Source organism: Acipenser ruthenus, chromosome 6, assembly GCF_902713425.1.
Source record: "Acipenser ruthenus chromosome 6, fAciRut3.2 maternal haplotype, whole genome shotgun sequence".
NCBI classification, from domain to species: Eukaryota; Metazoa; Chordata; class Actinopteri; order Acipenseriformes; family Acipenseridae; genus Acipenser; species Acipenser ruthenus.
Window position 1 is genome coordinate 6,149,811 of NC_081194.1, and position 25,165 is coordinate 6,174,975.

The window sequence follows — 25,165 nt, forward strand, 5'->3', positions numbered from 1 at the left end:
GGAGCACATACAACACAGTGTACAAAAACTTTAGTAAGATCTACAATATCTGAACTAATCTCTGTTTAGTAATAAAGTAACTGAAGAGGGTGATCATGGCAGATGTGACGGATAACTGTATGTGTTAAAATAGACTAAGTAAAATAGTTATAAGGTAAAAGTTAGTACAATGGTATCTTAAATATTTAAGGGAACCCATAATTCTGGGCAAGTGGGTACTTTTTTAGGCTGTAAGGGGCCAGTTATTCAGGACTTATATTCTCGGCTGGCTCCATTTCATGGGTGTCCACTGCAGACTTCTACAGCAGACCTAGTCAAGGGCAGTCTGGTGATACGGCTGCAACAAGATCATCAGCACCTTAACATTCAAGGAAAATGGCAGGGTAAGTCAGACATGTACAACTATGGCCAAAAGTTGTGCATCACCTAATTTTAGTAAACATAATCTAATTTTTTTTTTTTTTTAACATCATGTAATCCAAGAAACTACAAAATGATATCGCAAAAAAGTCTACCGGCAATAGTACAGTATTTCATGTTAGATTTCGAAATGTCACAATTTTTGTCAGTTTTTAGTTAAGTATATGGAAAACTACAAAGCGACACGTTATTTCAATATGTCATCTTAATATTATTCAGCAGGTTTCATTGGACTTTATGAAGCAGAATGTGTTAATTTGGTAGAGTGATGCAAACCGTTTGGCCACAGCTGTATGTGTTGAGGGTTATTCCTTCTCCTTTTTCAAAACTCCATTCTTTTTCTGAACCTTGATTCAATTACATCTCTGCCATCTTACTTGCTGACTTGTTAATCTTATTATTATTTTTTTTGCTTGTATTGGAGAAGTCATGTGATATCATGACCTTTTAACTACTTCATGGTGCATTATGGAAGCAGGCGGAGTCAACAGAGTTGAAAGGTCACAGCATTGCATGATTTCTCAAGTGCAGGAAAGTCCATGAAAAAATAAGAAAACCATGCAGGACTGCAAGAAAGATGGCAGTCATTGAGATTGAATTGGGATTTGTAGCTGTATGTATGTTAAAGGTGTTACCAATGAAGACAAGCCATTCTACCCCTGGGTGGGGAATATACTTTCTTCACATTTACTCTCATGCACATCCCCCATCACCTGCAGTTTATAATGGATCGTTTCATTCCAATACAAGGACAGACTTTCAGACTCTGAGATAATAAAAAATTCACGAGCATGGCTTCGGCCTTCCTGCATGCTAAAATGAGCATGTTATGTGCACTTGGCTAGAATAAGTAGCTTTACTGTTTATCATTGGGTTTACTTAACCAGCTTCGGCACTGGAAGGAAGTTTACCTTGGCCTGAACTCTGCAGACGTTTGTATAGCTGGTTTATGTGTTATGGAGTTTGAATCTGTCATCTTTCTTAAAAAAATTCTAATGCAGCTCTTTTGGCTTTAAACTACCTTATTTTTATCTGTTATAATTAGAAACTTGGGATACCCTGTTTGCAGCAATATGTGGCCAAATTTAATATAAGTAGAGCGAGCCAAAAATGGACAGAAAAGACATTTTGTACAGTAGACCAATTTGAGGCAGAAACTTTGCTCGTAAAAATGTGGGCTGGTGGTGCTTTCCCTGTGTTAAAATAAAACTAAACAAGGTATGAAGTAGCAGTGTCCATCTCACCAACCAATGACGTCAACCTCATGGCAGCATCCCTAACACATGTCCATGAACACCTTGAAGTCTTTGAGCCTAAAACCTGATCATCAGAATGACCATCAACTAGTAATACCTCTTTAAATAATCAATTAGCAGCTAGAAACTGGAGCTGAAATGTATCGGGAAGTAAAACTTTTAAAATAATGCTTCTAGATACAACTGTATAATGAAAGTGCACAGTCCCTGAATTAACAATTAGAGCACGTTACCAGTTATTATGCTTGTTACACAAATATGTAATACTTCTTCTATACAGATATCTTCCTGTCCAGGAGTCTGTGGTTCTTTTGATCTACTTTTCGAGCCTGAGAGCCCGAGACAAACAACAGACACATATGGTCTAAATTACACTTCATTTCCACAAATACATAATTGAAAAATACATCAAGTTACGTTTCCATTTCCTGCTGCTTATTGTTCCAGTTAGTGTTATATACTGCAGACATTCCTTTGTATTTTTAAAGGAGGTATTAGGCTGTGCAAAAAGACCCTTGCTCTATAGATCTGAGGTCCAGTGTGAGCCCCTTCTCAAACCTTGTGATGAGAATCTGAGACTCTTATTCAGCCTTCTGATTGGTGGCGTTTCCATGAGTGTATCCAATCACAGTCGCTCGGCAGCATCTGTCACGTGCGGCCACCTACAGCCAATCATTTTACAACACAAGCAGAACCAATATAAGGATGGCAGCAGCGACTTTGGAAATCATTCCAGTTTTTTCCTCATTTGACCGACACTCAGAGATCCAGAATGTGTGATAGCAGAGGCTGCACTATGAAGCTATTGTTATGAACATAGCTGAGCTTCCAGACCTTGGGCAGTATGCACACCTTACTGACTGGAAATGCAAATGACTTAAGCATATGTGTTTTATGGCTTGTGTCTTCCGAGATACCACCACGTCAGAATGCAAGTCTTACAGAGATGATATATTTAAAGGTGTTTATGGTTATTTAAAAACATGTAATGTGAATTATACAAACAGAACTACTCTGACATTGACCTCAATAAGAGTCGGAGTGAAGTGGCTACCAGCATTTTAACCACTGTACACAAGAGTCAGGTTCCTTTGCAGTTATAGAGCTTTCGAACTGTAGGACTTGGAGTGACCATTTCTATACTAAAAGTGTCTGAATTTCTTCTGTATGTGTGTTGTACATATTCATGTCACAGTGTAGAACAGTAATGAACATAAAACAGTCTCAGAATGGGTGTGATTTCACTAAAGCAATTTTATGGGCAATACGTTATGAACACTATAAGTGGTATGATTATGTTGGATATTTTTAATTACCCGCAGGTGCTATTCATGGCTGTTCTTATGGAGTAATAACATAACATAACACTATAAATAACATCTGATTGGTCTAATATTTACAGATAACATTCTCCAAAAAGTTAGAAACATCATTTCAATGTATAATGCTGTTACTTTACCATTCCTATGACTACCAATTCAAATAGCTTTTATGATCAGATTACTGTTAATACATTGAGACAAAAATCTAACATATGTTAATAATAAGGTATCCAAGCACATATGTAAATAAAATTAAACAATGACCTCATTTTAATGAAAATTGTTTTCAAAGATTCCTTTGGCACCAAGTCCATATAAAAGAGCAACAACTTGGAGTTTTTTACTTTTACAAATTTCCTTAAAGGAAATCTCCTGTACTCCGACAGTGGCTGACCAGTCCAAGAAAACAGAACCATGACACATAGGTTAGGTCAGTAAGAATCACCTCGGACCATTCAATGAGTGTATGTGCAGTTTTCATAGGGTTAGTGGAGGGTTTATCGATTCAGTGTCCATTAAATGGCATTCTTGGTCTTGAAGATTATGAAGAATCTAACTCCAGGTGTGGCCCCCTCCAATCAGCTTCTAGTATTTCTACAGTAGACTCAATAACATCAATGACGGCAGAAAATAAAGACGGACATTCAATACTGCACCTCGCTTTTAAACCCTGTTGTCAGTCTTGGCGATGGTTTCCATTGCCATTTCTTATAATGCTTGCTTATAAACTAAACTTTGACCGCACATTTTTTTTAAGAAGCGGGGAACCCCTCAATCAATCAACTGAAATGATACTGAAAGAGGAATGGGCTTTAGGAAAAAAAAAGTTTGAGGTCAGGAACTGAGGTCTCTCAGAATTCATTGGGAGACACAAAGACCGTGACCTTTGACACGTGCTTGGCCTGGAACATGCGGTCCAGGTATTCTGACATGTCCATGTCCACTTCTATGCTCTGGGGCCCACGGAGGCTCTGAACCAGGATGAGCTCTCCGGTCTGCCGGTCGGAGCGCTGCATCACAAAGTGGCCCTTGCTGTTTCCGCCCACGATCCCGAAACGCAGGCTGTCAGGGCCAGGCCTCCCCGGGGCCGCCGCGGTCGCCATGCGGAACAGAGTGAGCGGGGTCTTCAGGTTGGAGGGCAGGGAGAGGTAATGGAACGAGACCGTCTTGGGAGCCAGGTGACACGATCGGCTGTCCATTGGGCAGGGGTTGCGTTCACATTGGCTTTTGGAATCAAGGAAACAAGATTTATTTTTTTAGAAATCAGTATATAAAGATAAATAAGGGATTGAATTACGACGTTGGCCTTTCAAGAAAGTAATCTAAAAATGATAAACTAAACTCTTTATTACTCTAACCTTTAATAATAAGTGTTTCTGGATGAAAAAGAAAATGATTAATTTATCAGAAAGTAATTCTGAAATAAATTCAGCAGGATGGCTTTACAAGAAACATTTTGTTTTTAATGGCCGCTGGCTAGCGCACTATTGTATACGATTGTATAATCCAGAAATAAAGCATTGGATGATCACAGTACCAGTACTTGTGTTGAATATCTTTAGCACACTGTAATGCACTGCTAAGTGATAATGTGATTCTCTTACAATGGAGATGTCTTCACGTAGCTGACGTTCCCATGAGCCTTTGGGCACTCTGGGTTGACACACTGAAAGCCCTCCCCAGTGTTAATGCAGGTGGTTCCCCTGGTGCAGTTGTGCTGCAAGGCAAGGCACTCGTCTATATCTGCAAAACAAGGAAGGACAATTGAAGATATTAGGTATAAATCAGGGCTTGCGAGTTCCACATCAGAATTGATACTCCACCAGCACTTTCATGAGACATACTATCATGCATTAGAGGTGCACTGGTAGTTAACTGAATTGCACTAGCAATGCACACCTGTTGGTCAAATGTACCGCTTAGACAATTATGGTGCAAAATTGAAGCACAATAGAAGAACTTACACCATGAAAAAGTAAAACATTCAGAAACTGAGTAATTAATTTCAATAACCTATTCAAGAAACATGAATTAATAACTGTAATGTCACAACCAAGTTTAACATGGTTAGATAAGCAGTTTACCAGATAGAAGTAAACATAGTTGACATAGGTTCATTCATAAAGACAGGCAGGCATCTCATTCTCTCCGGATTGTGACACACTCAATAACTCGTGAAAAACAGCAGCTCTCTAGATATAGTCTGCTAAGAAATAAATAATAATAATAATAATAATAATAATAATAATAATAATAATAAATATATGTTAAACACACCCATTTGCAAAGCCTGTGTTCTATAAAAAATCCTAATTACATTTAAATAAAAGCACTATTAAAAAGAGGAACGCATGTCAGGTATACTATTTGCGCACATCAGGTCACAGCATGAACTTCTTTATTGTACTATTTTTTTAATGCCAGTCCAAACAGGAACGTTCCTACTTGTTCCAAAAACATTCCATAGTGTACAGAGGATGAACTGGGAATGTGGGAAATCAGGGCTAACAAAAAATAAATATCTATAAAGATGAAATCGCACTACGGCTCCTACCACTATACTACAACACACTGGCTGGGTTATGTTTATCTATTACTTTAATGCCACAGATTCTCATTAGCACTGCACTTTAAAGATCCTCTTTATTTTAAAAGCAGGAGCTGCCCCAACTCTTGTGACCATGTGAGTCCCATGGCAAATAAATCATAATAAGCTTCTGCAGCTAGAAAGGCAGTAGTCCATGAATGAGGCTTTTTAAGGTACTGTGTTAAACTGGGCTTGGGTGTGGAGTACTTACCCTCGCAGCTCCTTCCATCGCCAAGAAGCTTGTATCCAGCCGGGCAGGAGCAGCGATAGGAGCCAGGGATGTTGACACAGGCATGCATGCAGAGTCTGGGAGCTCCTTCCAGCTTGTACACCTCGCATTCGTTCACGTCTGCGTGCAAACAAGCAAAGTTTCAGAACACGCCATCTGACCCTAAGCAGGGACTCGTGCCAAGAGCTTAGTCAAAGGGAATCGGCTTCCAAGCAGCCCGGGGTTTGAATCTGCCTGTCCAGTGAGGCAGCATGTTAAGTGTTTTATTGGAGGTCAGGGAGATAAAGCAACCCTCCAGTAATTTAACAGCAAACATACAAACCGCCAACAAGTAGCTTTTTCCATTTGACTTTATTACATACATTTGTACCTGGCAAGCAAACTCTCCTGTGTTTGGCTCAGAGTTAATCTGCCTCCTGAAATGAAGTGGCTAATTTCTCCCTTGTCTTTGTAACACTCTAGCTCTGAACTGTAAAGTATAATAATAATAAAAAAAATCTATATCTTTATCAGGTACCTGAATCTAAATGCAGATGTAGATGTTGTTGATTGTAATGTACAGTATTAATTGTCCAGCTGATAGCGCTGGTGTATATACTAGGTCTGGGAGAGTTTACAATTAAGGACTAAAAATTATTCCAGACTCGAATCCCAGCTCATGGGCACATACTCCAATGCTGAGTATTCATTTTGATGGCTGCGGATCCGGAAGTCTTAACTGTACAAGACAGCACTGGATCTGCCACTGTAGAGACCCCTAACTGGAAAAAAAATAGTCAAAGAGAGACCATTTAAGACTGAACACCAGGGCTCCATAGTGAGCTCAAAAGGGAGATTCTAGTATCCTAAACTAATGCAGTATTCAACCAGCATGCACAGTTTACTTACTGTATTTAGATTTGCATTTAGGCATCAATGCCACACCCACCCCATTCAAACCTGTGAGGTTTTTGTCTGGTGATGCACCAGCGCCTGTGATGATTACACGGCAGGGCACTTCCGGTTCCCTCTGACCTCATTTCCTCATACCTTGACAGATGCTGTTGTCCGAAGTGCCGCTCATGTGGAAGCCGGCGTCACAGCTGCAGTGCTGGGTCCGGTCGATCTTGGCACAACGGGGCTTGCGGCTGAAGGCTGGGTCGTTCATGACACTCCATTCAGGGGGCGCTGCATGTCAGAGAGGAAAGATGTGCAAGCTGATTTATCAAGTATCTCAAACTGCACTGCACGTTCATTTCAATCTCAGGAGAGAATAGTTCATAGCGTATCATTTAATTGCATATCAGTTTGTGTCTAGCTATTTTCTGTGAGCCCTGATTGTACGTAGCTGCTAAAGATGCACTGTGTGCCTAATTAAACTCCATCCCAGCTAAAAGCTGGTATGGATCAACATGCTTAAATTGAGCCGAGGCTAGTAAAGCAGTTCAGATAATGCTAACCCCCTGGGGGAACTGCAAGTTTTCATTCAGCTTCGAGATGGATATGCTTTTTGAGAATGGTGGTAATTGAATGCGAGTTTAAGCATGCAAGCCCATCAGCAGAGTAACATCAATCTGTGTTGAGACAATGCTACGATATGTCCATTCACTGTTGATCTATAACAGCATGTTGCTGTATTCCTGTTGAACAAATGTGTCTTGGTTCTATAGAGTAGTGATGGTAAAATACTTTCCCAAAAACAAAATTAAACATGCACTTTATAACTTTGAAGGTTAGCCAGGGACAATTGTGGGGCGGTCTATGCAGCAAAGACAGGACTTGATATTTTAATAAGAAACAATCCTTAAGATCACAGACATGGAAAGGTTATATAGAAAATGCCATAAAAACCTATTGCTGCATTGTTTTGCTTTCAAGAAAAACACTGTACAATAACATGTAAAAATATACATTTACAGTATAAATAAAGTCAATTTGTGTCTAAGAATGTGTTACAGGGCCCAACACTAATATAAGCTCTCACATCATTTTTTGGAGCAAACCAATTCCATTTCTAGTTCTATTTAATCTGTTACACATGTATACCAAACTACATTCATCTTTTTTAAAAAGTATATTCACATTTTTGTTTTAAGTTATGGTACTGATGTGATCAACAAGGATGTTATTAGAGCCTTTTACAGCACTGGTAAATCCAGATTACTTAACCTAGCCTACAATTACTTTTAGCACTATGATTACCCTGGAATAAGCACAGATAGGTGGTTGATACAAACCAGGATGGATTCCCCGGTGCTGTAAAATGTTCTAATGAAAATCTAGTGGTGGCTTATCACTGTGAGGTATAGGAAGCACTGACCATACAGACCTGTCAAAACCTGATGTTGGCAGTGGCTGCCGCTCCAGTTCTGTTGGCATGAACATCTGTAGTGGTTCATACCTTCAATACATGTTCCTCCGTTCTGGCACGGGTTACTGGAGCACTCACTGATGTCTAGGGAGAGAAAAAGGTCAATCCTCGCCGCCAAATATCCAGATCTGCTTTTGGAATCTAGAAATCAGCAGTTCGTTAAGAGAGAAATGCTGTTTACATTCATTACTGTTATGAATGCCTGCAGTTTTTGAGATCATGTTGGCAAGATCCAATAGTTCATAAGTGAGTCCTGCTGATCATGTGAGGGAGGGGTTTACATTGTGCTGCCATATTAACAGCATCTCTACCACTTTGATTTAGCAACAGGTTAAAAGGGGTCACTCAAGTACATGTTACTGCTGTAGCTTAACCTGCACAGGATCATTTGTGCCACCAGCTTGCAATGGAAAGAAAAGCATACTGTACATACATGAACTACAATGGACCCTTGTATAGAGTGTGGGGAATATTGCCTTAGACAAGAGGTTGTCAACCAGGGACACATTTGTCAGACATATTGGGTCATGAGAAAAATCAACGCAAGAATAAAATAATATTACAGAAAAAAGACATTACATAGCTCATTAAATAGCTACAATTATTTATCTACCGTTTTTTCACACAAATTTAGAATGTCCCTTATGTTTCCCCAGTGCCAGTAGGGGGTGCTGTAGTGCAGCGAGGGTTCTCAGTCCCTGCCGATTTTGCCTCCCTAACGCACAGGAGCGCCAAAGCAATGCTCCCTGTGGAATCCCCAGCAAAGATCAGCAACTTTGCACAGCCAGGACGCAATAGCGAGCCCATAGCTACATCTTGAGATCCTGTTTTGTTGAAATAAAAGTTATGTGCGTTTGTGAGCAACAGCTGTTTTTAATAAAATAATAGGAAGGAAAAAGCACAAATGCAAAACATGGTAATGGTTAAATGTTTAACATGCTTAGGAAAAGCAAGCTGACAACCGGTGCTGGTAGCTGGAATTCCTGTTTATTTAACACTTGAACGAACGTATGCTTTATTAATTGAACCTTTACGTGTTAAATTGCTTGATGAACGTCATTAGTGATGCATTCCAAAATACGGTTTATTTTATGGCTTACCTTACAGTAACAACATGCTTCCCATACGAACATCCAAAGAAACAAATACTTACCAACAGCCTAAAGCAGAAGTAATTGAATTGCTTAATTGTAGTAATTTTCCCCATTAATTATGGATAACTTCTAGATTAGTAATGAGATTGGGATATTTATTAAATTGTTCTTTACTTATCACTATATTAACAAATGTTTCTTCCAGACAACAGTCCCTTTCAGTTCATTTTTTCTTATTTTATTTTGTTGTAACCTGGTAGTTGTGACACCAATGTAAATACATATTTGAAGAATGTATGAATGAGGGTGTTGCCTGAAAACACTTCTTGTCAATATATGGTTTAATATAACAAACGAACAAACACAAAAACAAATAAATGACTAATTACCATTACCACAAAAAGAGATTTGTTTTTGCTGAGTTTGCTGAGTTGTGCTTGTTGTTGAAGCCGACACCCTGGGATCCTTCAAGAAGCTGCTTGATGAGATTCTGGGATCAATAAGCTACGAACAACCAAACGAGCAAGATGGGCTGAATGGCCTCCTCTAGTTTGTAAACTTTCTTATGTTCTAGGTAATAGTGGTAATTGATGTGAACAGTTGATACCATTTATTGTATTAACTGTGATATACAAGCAAACAAAGAACTCAAGGTGTAAGTGGAAATTTAGAGAGACAGAAGTTACTAATGACAGAAATGTTTAAATGTACAGTTAAATTCAAAGCCAGAGCTGTGTTAAACGCCTTACAATATCAAAATATATCCCCCAATTACATGAATAATAATAATAATAATAATAATAATAATAATAATAATAATAATAATAATAATAATAACATACGTACCTTTGATTTTTTTCAAATGTCCAACTGCCTCGTTCTCTTTCTTTTTTCCTGCAGCATGATTTGAATAATGTGTTTTCAAAAATGTATGACAACAAATTTGACTTTAATGAGTACTGTAAAAGCAAAGCTGGGAATCCTAGTGTGTCACAGCAAGTTTGTGGGTAAAATTCTCCCTCACTGACTCTGAAAAGCGAAAGTTAGCTGTGTTGTATGATGAGCAATATTCACACAGACTCGATTATACATCTTCCAAATGCCCTTAACCAATCAGAGTATTACAGTTAATCACAATCTTTATAATTCAGCGCATACAACCAGAAAGTCTATTGTATAATAAAACAGTGGGAGAGGAGGGACAATATTGCTACATCCTACATTCAATTTTACTGATACAACAGCAGAGCCAGTGAAAGTATGGTATAAAACCACAGTGAATCTCAGGGAGATATATAGCTTGATCACTGGAAAAGCACGGTGAACTGCAGCATTTCTAGAAATATTTACAATGATAAACTTTCATCAGAATTACATTTTTAATAAGTATGAATACCCACTACCAGCACCAAAATGTAAGCATACACTTTCATTGTCATATGTATTATAAACAGCACAATAGAAGGGCTGCAGTGGGAGGAGATTGTGCAATTTGTGTTACGCATAATGGCGAGAATGCAGTTGTTAGTGTAATGGCAATATGCAGTACTGTATACCGAAACCAACATGTATATTAAAATTACAACAAATGCATCAAATTGCGTTACGGATGTGGGGACGGGACGACAACGACACTGAAATAAAGAAATACAAACAACTTCAAAGCAAAGACACTGTGGAATATAAAGTATGTTCAGTCTATTTATCTATCTGAGCTGATGTTCACTTCATGGCATTTAATGACAAATGACTGGATGCTATCTTAGCAGCTAATGATACTTCTTGAAAAAAGGCTATAGAGTTGAAAAGTCAACTGCTAACCTCATTTTCAGCATGGGACCTCACCTTGTGCTGTATTCGTAAAGCATTACCGTACCAAATAGCACATTTACTGGCACATAAGAGCTTTATGGTCATGACCCCTTGCGAGTTATTCATATTAATTCCCTTATCAAATTACATTTAGCATAAAAAGACACATTTGAATGTACTGTAAAATAAACGTAGCCAGCGTTGACATAACAACAAACTCCACAAATGTATTTTTAATAGCTGTATTTATTGAGTTTATGGAGGCTGCACACATCTGTGCAGATATAAATAGTACACTTAAAACCTACTTCATCTTTTCAAATCAGTATCTATTTTAACACATTGCTCTTGTTTCAATGGTTCTTTGACCATGGCTCTCAAAGTGGAATGGTTCTGTGTTTTCCCCCTGAGAACCTGAACAGACAGCATACTGTACCCTGTGAGGGGTAGACATTATGGGAACGCAATCTCATGAAAACCATACCACTAGGAATTTCTCAGCCCTTGCCAGGAACTCGGGGGACATCAATAGCATGCTCTGCATACTTCCAGGCCATTAGACCATGAACCTATTCAATGAAACGTATACTGAATTAACTCATGCATCCTTGAACTTGCTGTACAGCCTTTCACGTTCAGTGTTATGAATGCTGGGACATGCGAGCAGAGGCAGGCTCACTTACATTAGCTACTAGATGGGAGAGATAATTTGTTTCTGTGGACTGGAATGCGGACTGAATATCACAGTACAGATGTTCTCTTCTCATATGAGGGAATTTAATGCCTCTAGTCAAAGCTTCTTTCAATGCAGTTTCATGTCATGAAAACGCCAAAGAAAGATCCCCCGCTAATCCCCACCTTATTTGTGTGAGAACCCCACTGTGTGGTTGACAATCCCACAGCAAACTGAGTTATTTTATTCGCTCAGGCATTCAGAGAACATTGTCAAGATCAGAATGGATAGCCAAGTGGGGTTTCTCCTTGGAATGGATAACAACAGCACAGGATTTACAGACCATGCATTTCTGTAATACAGGACCTCAGTCAGTTGCTAAAATGGGTGACAGAACTAATATAAAAGGCATTTAGCTTAAAAAAACACCCTGTAAAACACCTTTTAAAAATACTAGTAAACTGCTATGTATTTAATCCATTTACTTTTGACTTCATTATTTCTAATTACATTACAGTCTTTGTTTGGGTATTTGTACTGTTTTTTACTGGGGAGTCTGCTCACGGAACATAGTTAAAAGATTGAGTTTACTGTGTGTAGCTTTAGGTGCAAAAATAACATGCCGCTGCTTTAGGTGATCTTACACACGTACACCTCAGGTACATAAGATGTTGATGTACTACCCATATATTGTGTTCTCTCAGCTATGTTCCTATCTAGAAAACATCTCACACCCTGGAGAAGACGTGAGGACGGATCGACATAACATACTGCATATTCCACTTGTGAATTATATATGAATATGCAGCCACTATTTTAAGCCTAGTCACAATTATTTAAAAAAAATGCCAACTTATAAAACCTGTATATTATGCTTATAAGACAAATCATAGGCTTTCTCTATAGTAGCTACAGTACATTCATACCCTAACCACAATGTCCTAATTACTTCAGAAGCCAACAAGAAATCAAGCCGTGGCAGAATAGTTAGTTATGTGTGAAAATAAGCATATTCCAATTAAAAAACTGAAAGAAACAATAAAGGTAACAGTGAACGATGGTAAATTATTTTTGAAAAACCATCAATGGTTATTAATATATATTTAGATTTGTATTTAAGCTCCTTCCTTTTGAAACCTTTTGACTGTATACAGTGAGGAGTTGAATTATAACGTGGTACCTTTACACACAGGGTTAGCCCCAGTCCAGATGCCGTTCTCCTGGCACACTCTGGTGCCGGGGCCGACCAGCTGATATCCAGGATCGCAGATGAAATGGACTTCGTGGTCGACAAAGTACTTGGAACCAAACTTGTGCCCATGCTGTGGAGCTTCAAGTGAAGGGCATGTAACTGCACAGGATAACAAAAAATAGATTAGTCAGAAAGGGGGATTTCAGAATATTCACATAAACATTTCTGCCTATGGCTGAATAGCCCTGGACCAGAAAAGCCAAGGTAAGTTTCTTTAAGAACTTTCTTTAGAACCCTTATTGTTAACAGTCTTGCTCACTTCCAGACTGTTCAAAGGTGGAACTTGTGTGACTTCAGAACCGTTCAGAACCTTTTTAGTGGTTGAGCAGATGAATGGCCACCAAAAGCACAGATTGACCCTCAAAAAACTACATGTCAGAAGTCATAAAGTGTAGCAGGTGTTATAGGCTGAGTTGAAAAGCACATTACGGAGGGGAATTCACACATGCATTAGGTCAGTGTTATTCAACCTCAGTGTTGTTTTGCACCTGATAGTATGTGATGCCAGTATAAAATAATATCTCTCCTTCAGTTTTACACAGTAGATTGTATCAGCTATGACATATTTGTAGATCTTTTTTTATGGTAACATATAATGAATGACAATAAGTGACCATTACTTCTAGCTGCAACCAGAACATGTGACCTGTTGTTAATACAGTTAATATAAAATTGATTTTAAAACTTTGCTTAGCACAGGATGAGCTTCTGAGTTTTTAAAATAAATATCCCACAGGGCAGCCACTGGTCCGAGGGCCTTCTGCCATCGACCACAGCAGCAGTGGAGGTCATCCAGTGTGCAGGTGGGAGGAGGGAGGGAGGGGCCCACACCTTAGCCTCTGCCCGTGGAGGGAGGGGCCCACACCTTAGCCTCTGCCCAGGGAGGGAGGGGCCCACACCTTAGCCTCTGCCCGGGGAGGGAGGGGCTCACGCCTTAGCCTCTGCCCGTGGAGGGAGGGGCCCACGCCTTAGCCTCTGCCCGTGGAGGGAGGGGCTCACGCCTTAGCCTCTGCCCGTGGAGGGAGGGGCCCACGCCTTAGCCTCTGCCCGTGGAGGGAGGGGCTCACACCTTAGCCTCTGCCCGGGGAGAGAGGAGCCCACGCCTTAGCCTCTGCCCGGGGAGGGAGGGGCCCATGCCTTAGCCTCTGCCCGTGGAGGGAGGGGCCCACGCCTTAGCCTCTGCCCGTGGAGGGAGGGGCCCACGCCTTAGCTTCTGCCCTTGGAGGGAGGGGCCCACGCCTTAGCCTCTGCCCGGTGAGGGAGGGGCTCACGCCTTAGCCTCTGCCCGTGGAGGGAGGGGCCCACGCCTAAGCCTCTGCCCGGGGAGGAAGGGCCCACGCCTTAGCCTCTGCTTGGGGCACCCACAAGTCTAACGCCGGTTTTGATCACATCCTGTGAATTTCTGTAAACTTGTATTGACAAAGCTTCACTCTATCAACAGCTGGTACATCACAATGTAAACTTTAACTTGTCCCCCTGAAACACTCATGTACTGAAAGTAATTCATCAGAAAGAAAAACCTCTTATAACAAATGTGGTATTTCTTACATACAGATAAGCTTTTAACTCCTGAGGTTTCCCAGGGTGTGTTGACTGAAATAGAAAGTTATATACAAAATGATTCTAAACAACATGAAGAATATGCTAGTTGAGATAACTGTAATATTTCATGCACGCACCAAGCTGCTCTTTAACGCCCATTAGTAGTTTCATCCATATGGGTTTCATCAGTACAGGGATGGAAATAAAAGTCACAGACAAAAACTATAGCAAGATATATGGAGAATCTAGAAATTCACTACATACAGTGTATTGACATATACAAGAGTTTTCAAACTGACACTGGTGTATAGAAACACCCATCAGTGCGTAAGTCATGAAAACACACAGGTTTGTACAGATCATGCAATGGAACAGGATCTTCATTTGCATCTTTCCAATACCTTCAACCTTTTGGGATAAATTATGTGAAGCTTCATCATATTTGGATGAGCAGTTCACAAGATCAGGAATTCATTATCGATGCCATTCAGGTGTCAATACTGTGAAAGGTTGCCATGGCATACATTCACAGAATAGGAACAAAGACTTGTCAACACATTCCCATGTAAAAGTTTCCTCAAACCTTGTTGATTGGTTCTAAAACTAGCAGTAGCCCAGCCAATCAGAGGCCATGACCTAGAATATGAAGCCCTCACGAATTTGCCTTATGAAGGAATGTCAACACCAGTTGTCATCACAATTGGACCATGAAACACCTTACTGTATTCATAGCTAGAGGTAGCTAGGAAATGTTACTATGGAGATATATGGAATATGGGGTTATAGCCCATTGGCATAATACACTGGCTTGGCCCTATACTCAGACAACTGCTGTTATTGCCACTATTTATGTGTTTAGATTTAACACTAACACTGGCATTAACTGGTGCAAAAACCTGCATACAATATGTATGTGATACAAACCAAGCATACACACTGTTTGAAAAGAGTCTGCTGGCTGCACTTTCTTCTTCTGTTCCAGGATCTACTGGGGTGAGATCCTGTAAACTGACAGGTAGAAAAACAATCTTGGAGACAAGCTGACAAGGAGGTCTGTGACAGGGCGGAAGCCCTGGCTGTAAATAGTGTTTGGCTTGAGTATGAATAACGATGTATTATTTTGTGTTCAAGTTTGGAAGGGATGGGGTTAATTCCATCCATGTGGGTCTGGATTGAATAATTGATCTTCAATCAAGTCCCAGCCACATGGCATAAAAGGAAGCCAAATCCTTTGTTTAGAAGAAAGGGTTCAGCGAAGGCAAACACCCAGCTTGAACGAGGACAGATTATAAAAACATTCACAGTCTACATAGCCAGTTTCACACAGGTACTGTAGGTTACAGAATCTCAACACATTAGTTCTCATTGAGTCTGTCAATTGCCATTTTCTGTGTGAATTTTAAGGATTGTGATAAATTAATAAGGCTGAGATACATACTGCTGGGTGTGACTTTTTTGCTAGAGTATTTACCCATAACTTGAGGCAGTCCAAATCTGCAGATAACGAAATTCCTCAGGAATCGCAGAGTTTCATAGATTCCACATATTGTGCAACTACATCGTCTTCATATTTAACATAGACTGCTAAAGTAACCTGAAATATATAACTTAGCTTGTTCGGTTCGTTTTGTTAAATTAACAGATGCTTTGTCTTCTTCATAAATGTGACTCAATAAGAAGTTTCATGTGATGTGGTGTGATGTGATGTGGTGTGATGTGATGTGATGTGGTGTGGTGTGATGTGATGTGGTGTAATGTGATGTGGAGTGGTGTGATGTGATGTGGTGTGGTGTGGTGTGGTGTGGTGTTTTTGGTTGACAGTTTCTAAAGATTTTACTCACAAACATGCTTCATATATTACCCATAACTATAGATATACCAGTGATGTATAATAAAGATGTCCACTAACTAGTTCCCTCAAGTTGTTAAAGAGTAAGCTGCTTTAAATGTCTCCTTCCCTTTTAATGATGTTCTTGTTGCAATTACTGTACTCTGAAATGTGTTGTTTTTTTACAGTGAGCAGTTCTTCAGTTCCAGTTGCCAGCCATGAACATATATAATGCAGGCTAGATTGGCTAAAGTGTCTTATAAGTGAGCGCCATCACCATCTAGTGCACAACAGTGTATTGCCCGCCAAAGAAAAGGAAACTTGATTCAAAGTTGCAGATCACTAGATGGCATTGGCTCTTATTTCTATGAAGACACGTTGGCTGATTTAGCTAATGATACATAAATCTATGGCAGGCAGCTATATTTTTAAAGAAAATGACATTTGAATGTACTTCCTTTTTAGGGTTAGTTTTGGTCCAATACATTTCATTAACATTGAACTACAAAAGAATATGTGATAACATTCCTCCTGAGGCCAAAGAAAGACGTGCAAAAACCAATCCCAGTGGCTTTCCATGGAGTTCCTATTTAGCTTTTCTTGACAGAACACAGCTTCCAAACATGCAGGAAATTAACCTATACGTATACACAACTCCTGTGTTGCAAACAGGACATTTTAAATATGCATTGCTTTCTGGTACTTCTGGAGTACTACAATTGCAACAAGAAGTGTGCCTGAGATATTACAGCTATTATATACCCATCTATGTTCAATTGTTCAGTTCAAATCTTTCTTTTAGGACCTCAATCAGCATTTTTGCACAGTACCTTCTGTTCAACACATACCTGTGTATGGCTCTGCAGCTGGTGACTTGGACACAGAATTCTGAAGAGCAGCCAGTTTGTTTTTCATAATGCGGAGCCCTTCTGTAAACCGGGTTTCCTGCCCTTTCAAGAACTTTTCCATTTGGCGGACCACAGTCATAATATGTTGTCTATCCAGACAGTTCTGTCCAAAAACAAGTAATTTCCGTCAATATAGCTAATTCAACAAATTACAGTTGTTTTTGTTTTTTACTTTGGAGTTTACTATAGAAACTTTATCGAGAGTCGACATCAGGATGTATTTAATATGATTATGATGTGAATGCTGCCTCTAGCCTTCCACACATTTGACAACCCTAGCAAGGCGTGTATCATTTATGTTCTTTCTCCAGGCTATTCTGGGTTGACCACAGTTGAATGGTTTGACTGTCTTCTGTAATAAAGACAGCTGTACTGAAGCTGTTCAACAGATGCTGTCGGACCAACGTCCAAATGCTTGTGTGTATCTTGGAAGGCATCTACCTTATCATTAAGAGTACCGAAAAGGTATGCCTTTGTATTCATCTGGGCGGATTTCAATAAATCAATGCCATTGCTCGCTTTAAAAGGGATGTGGAGCAGCCCAGATTTTAAATAAAGACAAAATGAATGATGTATTTTCATGTTGTTGTAATTCGGTCAAATAAGACACTTTTGGTTGAGATTCGTGACTTTTTGCTACTAGGATATTCCCTACATTAAAAGATCCTGAGAAACAATTAGCCTTCATACAGCAGTAACAGGAAGCACTGTGAAAACTTATGGGCATAAATGCAACTCTTTCACAACTAAGTAAATAAAGACTACCTTCTAATAACTAACTAAATACCTGCATCTATAAATTGAAGCTGTACATCTGTGTTTCAAAGATGAAAGGGTTCAACCTTGTGTGTAAACACTTGTTTACTGTTTAAACTATCAGACAGATTTTCAATGAAAAAGTAGATTTGATTCTGTATTTAGACATCTTTATACTGTATTTATTTTAAATTGATTTTCATGTACTGTATCCTATCACAGTGGATTTTGCACCAAGGTACAATAAATGAATCAACAAGGCAAGATCCTGATAAATAGTACAATTTCACTTAAAGGTTCAAATAATATGTTTTTATGATTTTTTTGCATTTTCGAGTGGAGTGTTGGCAGTTAGGGACTGATTTATTTATTTATTTATTTATTTATTTATTTATTTATTATTTTTTTAAACTTAAAAAAATAAACCATTTTAGAATGCCAAGATGATCCTTGGCATAGCAATGTGTAATATGAAGCCAAGCTTCTCATTATGAAATTCAATATTTAGAAGATGATTGACAGGACTGAGGGATACTGAACCAAGTGAGAATGTTTTTATGCTGTTGTCTAACTGGTCTGTGGTGTTACATTTTATATTACCCTCTCATTTCCATTGCTGTGATGATATGAAAATGAAGACCGGGTTATGGGGTTGTAATTATCTGGACCATCTTTTCATAAGATATTAGTCCTGTAGAAGTTGCATTCAATTCAAGAAGTAACTAACTATAAAATTGTAGCACAACGTTGAACTCTAGCTCACACTGTGAAAACAGCTTTCTTTTTACCCTAGACTTGGTCATGTACAAAATAGCACAGTTTTACTGAGTCTCATATTTCACCATTTGTGCTCACATTGCGTAATACAGCTGTTGTTGTTTTTGATGGTGCACAAATGTCAATTAGCTCATTTTATAACTGTGTTTCAAACAGTGTACCAAAAAAAGGTCAGAACGTAAACCCCGGTAGATTTGATGGCAATCAAATAAAAATCTACAGTTATACAGTAAAATAGCTGGAATTACAATGTTTGCTAAAGTATACATATTTGAATATTCATGCTGCCTGGCTGCAGATTTGTTTTAATATTGTTTTCGTCACAAGGTGTTTTCAGAAGAATGTAAATCACTCCTAAGCGGTCCAAGCCGCAGAGCTGCATTATCTATAATACAGCAGATTTGCATTCCTAATGGAGACACTTCAAAGAAGGAGTCTGGCTGCAGCTAATTCATTTACTAATCACTGGAACTTCCAAGAGGAATTCCATTCCAGCTAGCAAGGGGACGCCTTGTGCTTTCTTTGCTCCTTCAGCATCACTGGCTAACACGAAAACAGGATTACATTAGCCTCAATAATGCTTGAGATCATTTATATAGAGAGCAGGTGGACTATAAAGCTATTGTCAATGCTACAGAATTGTAATTTAACAAAAATGTTTCATCTTTAAGATCTAGTTCATGGCAGATCTTGTGATGGATTCCTGTTGATAAAGGGTTTAATGAATATATAACATGTTTACTTCAGCTGACTTCACTATAAACACATACAGAAATTACCTGTTAGTCCATACACAGTATAATTACTGGTCAGTCCATATATTAACAGGACGACAATTTGAAGTAAATGTAAGTTAGGATAATACAATGCAATAAAGCAAAACAGCATGGTAATATCTTATTACAATTGTTTCAACAGTTAATATAACGCGTTACCTATCTTATGTATAGTGTTACTGAAAAAGTCCACTGAAACTATTGGCTATTGTGTAAAAACATGTACAGTGCCATTGCAAACGTATGCAGTGTATTCAATTGTGAAGCTAATGTCTTATGAAATTAAATAATTTTCTTCACGTTATGTGTATGACAAAATAAGACTGAAATACATTCACTTGCCTGGCAAATAAACGTATGTAACAAAACAACGTGTTGCTTTAGGCGTGCTACCGTGTCTAATACTAGCCTGCAGCCACAGCTCGTAATTTGACATTTTACTAAACTTTGTAACTGAAAAAGCAACAGTAGGTTAATACATTTCCGTTTACCTCTGGATAACATGTACTGTTTCTACCTTCTACTTTCTATTTTACTTTTCATTTTACAGTAGACTACGGCAGTCACCAAATGAAAGACAGATGCATACACTTACCTGTGCTGCCTGGGAAGGATGAAAGGCTGTTGCTAAACACAGTATAAATAAACAACCGTAGCGAATTCCAACGTTCATGTTTATGAGAAAGGAGACCACTTAAAAAAAGAAATTTGTGGAAATCGTGTTTTCAGCAAAGTACACCAATTGCTTATGTGCAAAATCGCTTGAAATTATAGTTCAACCCCTTTGTATATCAGCGGCAATTGTGATTTATTATATTATAAATTATGGTGATCAATTACTACTATACTCGATGCATGGTGCGGTTGTGGTAAACTAGATGTGTCTTCAGCAGTCAAAACCAGCGAAATACAGACAGTACTATTACCTAACTCTGTGAGAGATGGATTGCATTATGCCCTCCCACCAATTCCCCAGCACAACTCGCTAAACTCCGAACCGCAGTCTTTTTTTTTTTTCTAAATGCCAACCAACTAAGTTCAGTGTCCTGAAGGTATTTCGAAAGCGCACGCAATAAATGTTAGCAGAGGCTCTGTTAATTGTTTGCGCCCATCTATATGACGTCAATTTTTACCATTCCACAATCGTCTATTTAGGAATAAGCGGGTATATAACATTTGGAATTACCCCTGAAACGTCATCCATAAGATTTTGTTTTGGTTTTATTTGCCAGAGGAAACAAATAAATATTGATTTATTTAAAAAAAAAAGAAAAAGAAAAAGAAAAAAAATTGCAGGGATTTTACCAGTATAGAAAAGCCAAGCCACTGGCAAATTTCTACATTTTATATGCACACACACACACACACACACACACACACACACACACACACACACACACACACACACAAAATACTACATTTTCTTCTTTCAGTTTAACCTTCTGTGCATTGAACTTCACAAGCAGACAAGCTTTGTTTGGATTCCAGTTTGTTTATATTCCCCTAAAGGAAGTTTTGGTACAGGCTAGAGGCACAAACGCCGATTATAATTGGAACCTGCTGGTCACTCTGACATTCCAAGAGAATTGTAATGAATGCCACATTACAAGCAAGCTCAGTCAATCAGTCCAGACCTGACCTGGTGAGTGACACTCCAGCGCATTGGTCAGCCTGATCAAGTACAGCCCAGTCATTCCTAGATTCATCCGCATCGTGGGTACTGATGTTAAAGTGTGCACAGAAGAGTTTGAGAAATGCCATTGAGATTCCATTATGGCACTATGAAGAAACCGTAGCAGAGCAACCAGCTAGAAAACCATGTGTTGCCATGGCCTTTGAAAGCACTGGACTATAGGGGGTCATGGATCATTTGTAATCTCAGTTAAAAGTAAACACCTGTGAAACTAAGGGGGGAAAAAATACTGGAAAAAATATATACTGGGAGAAAACATACAAAATGGGACCAAAAAAAAAATATGATAAGGTAATGTTCATGTTCCCAGCTCAAAGATGGGATTATCACTTGAGGATAGGTGATAGAATGGGACCTATTCAAATCAGACATTCCCTAAAGGTGAAAGGTACCAAAGTATAAGTAATGTGGACACTTCACTTCCCCTTTCATAGACTCATGCTGTTGTGTTTCGAAATAAATTGTGTGAACCAGATTGCCACTTAATTGTTACCAACTTGCTTCACAAACCTTCCAGGAATGCATGTACATGTAGATTGGAAAGATAATTGTTCCAATGGAAATATTTCTGAAAAGATTGTACATGATGTGTTTTGCTAGATGTCAGTATGCTGGATCAACTATATTAAATGTGCAATGATACCTTAAATTAATGGCACATAAAAAAATAAAAGTTTTTTTCATTCACAGACATTCTGAAATGAGGAAATCAAAGATCATAGTTATGATTCTCCACCTACACTTTTTTTTTTTAGCTAGAAAACAGTTTAGAGACAGTTTGTGTTAATTCGAATAAAAGATGAAGTTATGTACAAGGAAGAAGTCTACTTTAAACACTCCCTGCTCCCTCTAAAACCCATGTTTTAATCAGTGGTTTAATGGGGGAGGTGCACATTAACCTTTTTGTTATTCCAACACACAGCTTCGACACAGCTTTGTCTGCAACCAAAACCCCACTCTGTGAGAGAGCAGCTGTGGAGGACAGACAGGAGTACAGTTCTCACTAGTGTTCCCATTCCTGGTTATAGGGTTGGTTTGGCTGGTGATTGGGATGATTTTGAGGGTGCATGGCAGGGGGTCATTGGATATCTGTTACATTTGTGTTTTAGCGGAATTTCAAAAAAATCCTGTGTATTCTTTCTGAAAATAAAATAGCATGAGGGCCAAAGCTTGGTATCCTTTTCTTATGTTGTTATATTCTTAATCTTTTTGAATACCTCATAGACTGTCGACCGTTCACCAGGGTTTATTTTTAATGGTGCTGGGTCACTTTGGGTGATGTCATTGTCGACCGTTCACCAGGGTTTATTTTTAATGGTGCTGGGTCACTTTGGGTGATGTCATTGTCGACCGCTCACCAGGGTTTATTTTTAATGGTGCTGGGTCACTTTGGGTGATGTCATTGTCGACCGCTAACCAGGGTTTATTTTTAATGGTGCTGGGTCACTTTGGGTGATGTCATTGTCGACCGCTCACCAGGGTTTATTTTTAATGGTGCTGGGTCACTTTGGGTGATGTCATTGTCGACCGCTCACCAGGCTTTATTTTTAATGGTGCTGGGTCACTTTGGGTGATGTCATTGTCGACCGCTCACCAGGCTTTATTTTTAATGGTGCTTAGACTGTAACAGTAACCTTTCAAGTTTATGTTCGCGGTGCCAAAGTCAATCCGCACCAGGAGGCCTGCTATGAGTTTCTTTTCCAAGGAAAAGGCAATCTGTTCACCCCCCTCTAGGGCCGATCAATAGCTTTATTCTTTGTTTCCAACAGCTACAGCTTCTTGGCTTCATAAATTTGCAATGCAGGGTTGATGGGCTTTCCAGAAAGTAAAGTTTGCTAAACAATAATTAATAAAGCAAAAAAGGAAGATGAATATCCCAAACTACTTCATGTCTGACCTCTATTGGCCTCATGTAAATATAGCTACATTTATAATAGCATGTCTGTCTGTCCAGTAACCACATGGCTCCCAGTAGCATGGCTAATTTTACATATCTGATATCGTCTTAGCAGTTCAAATCTCAGTGCTAAATCAAACAACAGCAGACTTTATATGCTACATGCTATATGTGAGTATATAAGTGTTATAGTAGTTCAGAAATTATATTATGTATTAGCCTATGCAGACTTATAGAACAATCAATATCATATTTGTTTCCTTGGTGTACTAGCACCTAACATCATAAGTGCGAGTCATGATCCCATGACAATTTGAAAAAGCAGTATGTTTCCCATAAATACAATTCCCATTGCATAGCAGATGTCATTTCAGTCTTGACAATGAAGAAAGTTTAAATTGCTGAATTTGCTGGTGGGGTCCTCTTCCTTTTTTTAGTAGTCGAACACACGCTGTCCTCCGAAATATGTGCCGTCAGCTGACTGCTTCTTTTCATTCTGCTGGCCTGCCATGCAGCCACCTCAGAGCTACAGCGTCGGAGGACAACGCAGCTCTAGGCAGCTTACAGGCAAGCCTGCAGGTGCCCGGTCAGCCTACAGGGCTTGCTGGTGCGCAGTGAGCCGAGGTCTCTATGCCGTCCCCACCCGGGCGACGCTCGACCAATTGTGTACTGCCCTTTGGGAACTCTCGTCCACTGTCGGCAGTAGAATAGCCTGGAATGGAACCGGCGACCTCCAGGATATAGGGCATCTTGCACTCCACGAGGAGCGCCTTTTACCGGATGTGCCACTCGGGACCCCCTGCTAGTGGGGTCCTAACAATTTTGCTTTTTTGTTTTTGCAATGCATTAACCTGTGTTGCTTATAATGTTATAATGCCTGTTGAATTGATGTACATATTTTTATCTCATATTATAAAGTCATATGAATGTGTCCATTTTCATACATAAACAAGCTTTAGGCACATTTCTGTTCAGATTTGAGTTCTCGAAATGGGCACCTGGTGCATGCCTCTTTTAAGCTTAACCCACTGTCTGAGTGTAAGCTGTAAAACCCCTTGACCCCCATTAAACTGTTTTCCACACCTGTGTGCAGTCCTCTCAGCTGCTGAGTCTATGGCTTTGCTGCATAAGGGAAGCTTATATACTGATGTATATTCTCAGTTGAGTTCTGAAAGCCACTCCCGAAGGGACATTGCCACGATCCATAAAGCAATACTAAACAGTGAACTCTTTTGGAAGGCACCACTGTATACTAACACGCAGTAGGAACATATTAGCATCTGACGCTGGGAGATTCCAATTCAAACATACATAAATTGACCCTTTGTTTTTTTTCAGTTCTGCTAACTTTTGGAAACATGAGAGAAGAATTAGAAAATGACAGCATGTTTTTCTTAGCTTTCCAGACTTTCACCCATACCTCCATCCATAAATCACGTTCAACAAATCAACATATAACAGTTACGGGATTGTCAGAATTCCAGTACTTCATGCTATGCTTGCTTCGTAGTTCTCTCACCCAAACTGCACAACATCACATCCCTTATGGTCTTCACACAACGGACACGATGTGATTTGTCCTGCGATAAAATTGTACTTTCACACCGGTGGCAACAGACGTGTGCGATGTGATCGGTGACTCCTTCTGATTGTATCATCAGCTGGAAATAAATCACATGTATGATAGTCCTGTTAGACAGCTAATAAAAATGTAGAATAAATAATAGCTTTTCAGAATACTTATTTCAGTAAAGGTCAATTAATCATACACACCAGCTATATCCAGTTCCCTGGAAATTGACTGCCAGATGTTCTCCCTCATTACCGTGTCTTTACAATTTGTGTCCTTTATTGTACAGCTCCTGTTATTTTGATACTGCAAGAACTCTTTTCTCTGCCATTGTTTACTGAAGGCGTGTAAGAGAAGCTGTTCCTTATCGGTCAGTTCCCTAGCTGCAGCGCGACAAAATCGCAAAAATAGACACCAATCCTA

At 39.3% G+C, this 25,165-nt stretch overlaps 1 protein-coding gene across 3 annotated transcripts; it reads right to left on the bottom strand.

The window, feature by feature from the left end:
* Nucleotides 1-2,906: 2,906 nt before the first annotated feature.
* LOC117410703 (fibulin-7-like) lies at nucleotides 2,907-24,827 on the bottom strand. Of its 3 annotated transcripts, none has more exons than XM_059024856.1 (9): nucleotides 24,692-24,827; nucleotides 17,214-17,376; nucleotides 12,924-13,094; nucleotides 10,105-10,152; nucleotides 8,123-8,248; nucleotides 6,844-6,981; nucleotides 5,797-5,934; nucleotides 4,603-4,741; nucleotides 2,907-4,222 (listed from the first exon to the last, which is right to left on the bottom strand). In XM_059024856.1, the coding sequence occupies exons 2-9, from the start codon at nucleotides 17,350-17,352 to the stop codon at nucleotides 3,850-3,852; spliced, it is 1,272 nt and encodes a 423-aa protein (XP_058880839.1). In that variant the 5' UTR covers nucleotides 17,353-17,376; nucleotides 24,692-24,827; the 3' UTR covers nucleotides 2,907-3,849. The 3 variants fall into 3 exon arrangements, with proteins under 3 accessions (XP_058880839.1, XP_033873341.1, XP_033873342.1); XM_034017450.3 differs by lacking the exon at nucleotides 24,692-24,827 and adding an exon at nucleotides 20,178-20,618; XM_034017451.3 differs by lacking the exons at nucleotides 10,105-10,152; nucleotides 24,692-24,827 and adding an exon at nucleotides 20,178-20,615.
* Between the last annotated feature and the right edge of the window lie 338 nt (nucleotides 24,828-25,165).

Coding starts and splice junctions, on each gene's coding strand:
- LOC117410703 (XM_034017450.3), bottom strand. CDS start 20,255: ATGAACGTTGGAATTCGCTACGGTTGTTTATTTATACTGTGTTTAGCA. Junction 8,249..10,104: donor ACATTTGAAAAAAATCAAAG/GTACGTATGTTA, acceptor TTCTCTCCCTAG/ACATCAGTGAGTGCTCCAGT. Junction 6,982..8,122: donor CCAACATCAGGTTTTGACAG/GTCTGTATGGTC, acceptor TCTGACATGCAG/CGCCCCCTGAATGGAGTGTC.